Source organism: Aptenodytes forsteri, unplaced genomic scaffold (genome assembly GCF_000699145.1).
Source record: "Aptenodytes forsteri isolate BGI_AS27 unplaced genomic scaffold, ASM69914v1 Scaffold15, whole genome shotgun sequence".
In the NCBI taxonomy this organism is placed as follows: Eukaryota; Metazoa; Chordata; class Aves; order Sphenisciformes; family Spheniscidae; genus Aptenodytes; species Aptenodytes forsteri.
This window is the reverse complement of record NW_008795129.1, coordinates 10,907,423-10,908,086: the sequence shown is the minus strand read 5'-3', so window position 1 is coordinate 10,908,086 and position 664 is coordinate 10,907,423. Positions and strand designations below refer to the sequence as shown.

At 67.3% G+C, this 664-nt stretch overlaps 1 protein-coding gene across 1 annotated transcript in view; it reads right to left on the bottom strand.

Annotated features, from left to right (window-relative positions):
* LOXL4 (lysyl oxidase like 4) overlaps positions 1-91 on the bottom strand; it is a 5,137-nt gene extending 5,046 nt beyond the window's left edge. Inside the window, exon 1 of the mRNA XM_009278042.1 lies at positions 22-91. Within this exon, the coding sequence (XP_009276317.1) occupies positions 22-91 (70 nt within the window). The remainder of the gene's footprint in view (positions 1-21) is intronic.
* Between the last annotated feature and the right edge of the window lie 573 nt (positions 92-664).

Sequence of the window (664 nt, the reverse complement as noted above, 5' to 3'; positions counted from 1 at the left end):
CCGGGGCCGGCTCCTGCCCACTGGGGGCCACCCAGCACAGCAGCAGCATGGGTGGGAGCAGGATGGGGCTCATGCCAGTCGGCATCGCCATTGCGGGTCCGGGGGTGGGATGCCTGGGGACAGCCCAACACTGAGCCCTTGGGGACCATAGCGAGGTGGGGGGTGCTGCTGCAGTCCCCCCATGCCCCAGGAGCTGGGCGATGGTGGAGGGATGTCATGGCCCCTTGCACAGCGGTGACATCCCTGTCCCTGCGCTGTGGGGGATGCAGGGGCTGGTCCCTGTCATGCACAGCTCGCAGCGTCCCCCACCCCATGGTTCAGCCCCAGGCCCACACCCACCTGCCCCTCACCAGGGGCACCCAGCTTTGGCACAGCCCCCCCAGGCACTCACTGCCCCACACTCAGCCCTGCCTGCCAACAGCCATGGGACACCCCATGAAATTATCCTGCCCTTATTGCTTCCTGCCTGCCCATGCTTCGGGGCATGGGGGGGGGGGGGGGGCACAGACACCCCCCCTTTATCCCCTACCTGAACACTGTGCCAGACACCAGAGTCCCCTCCCCATCCTGCACACAGCCCCTGTCCCCCATCACCCCACCTCTCCCTCTGCATCCCCACTCAGAGCATGGGGTTGCTGCCTGCCCCCTTCATGTGCCCAGAACC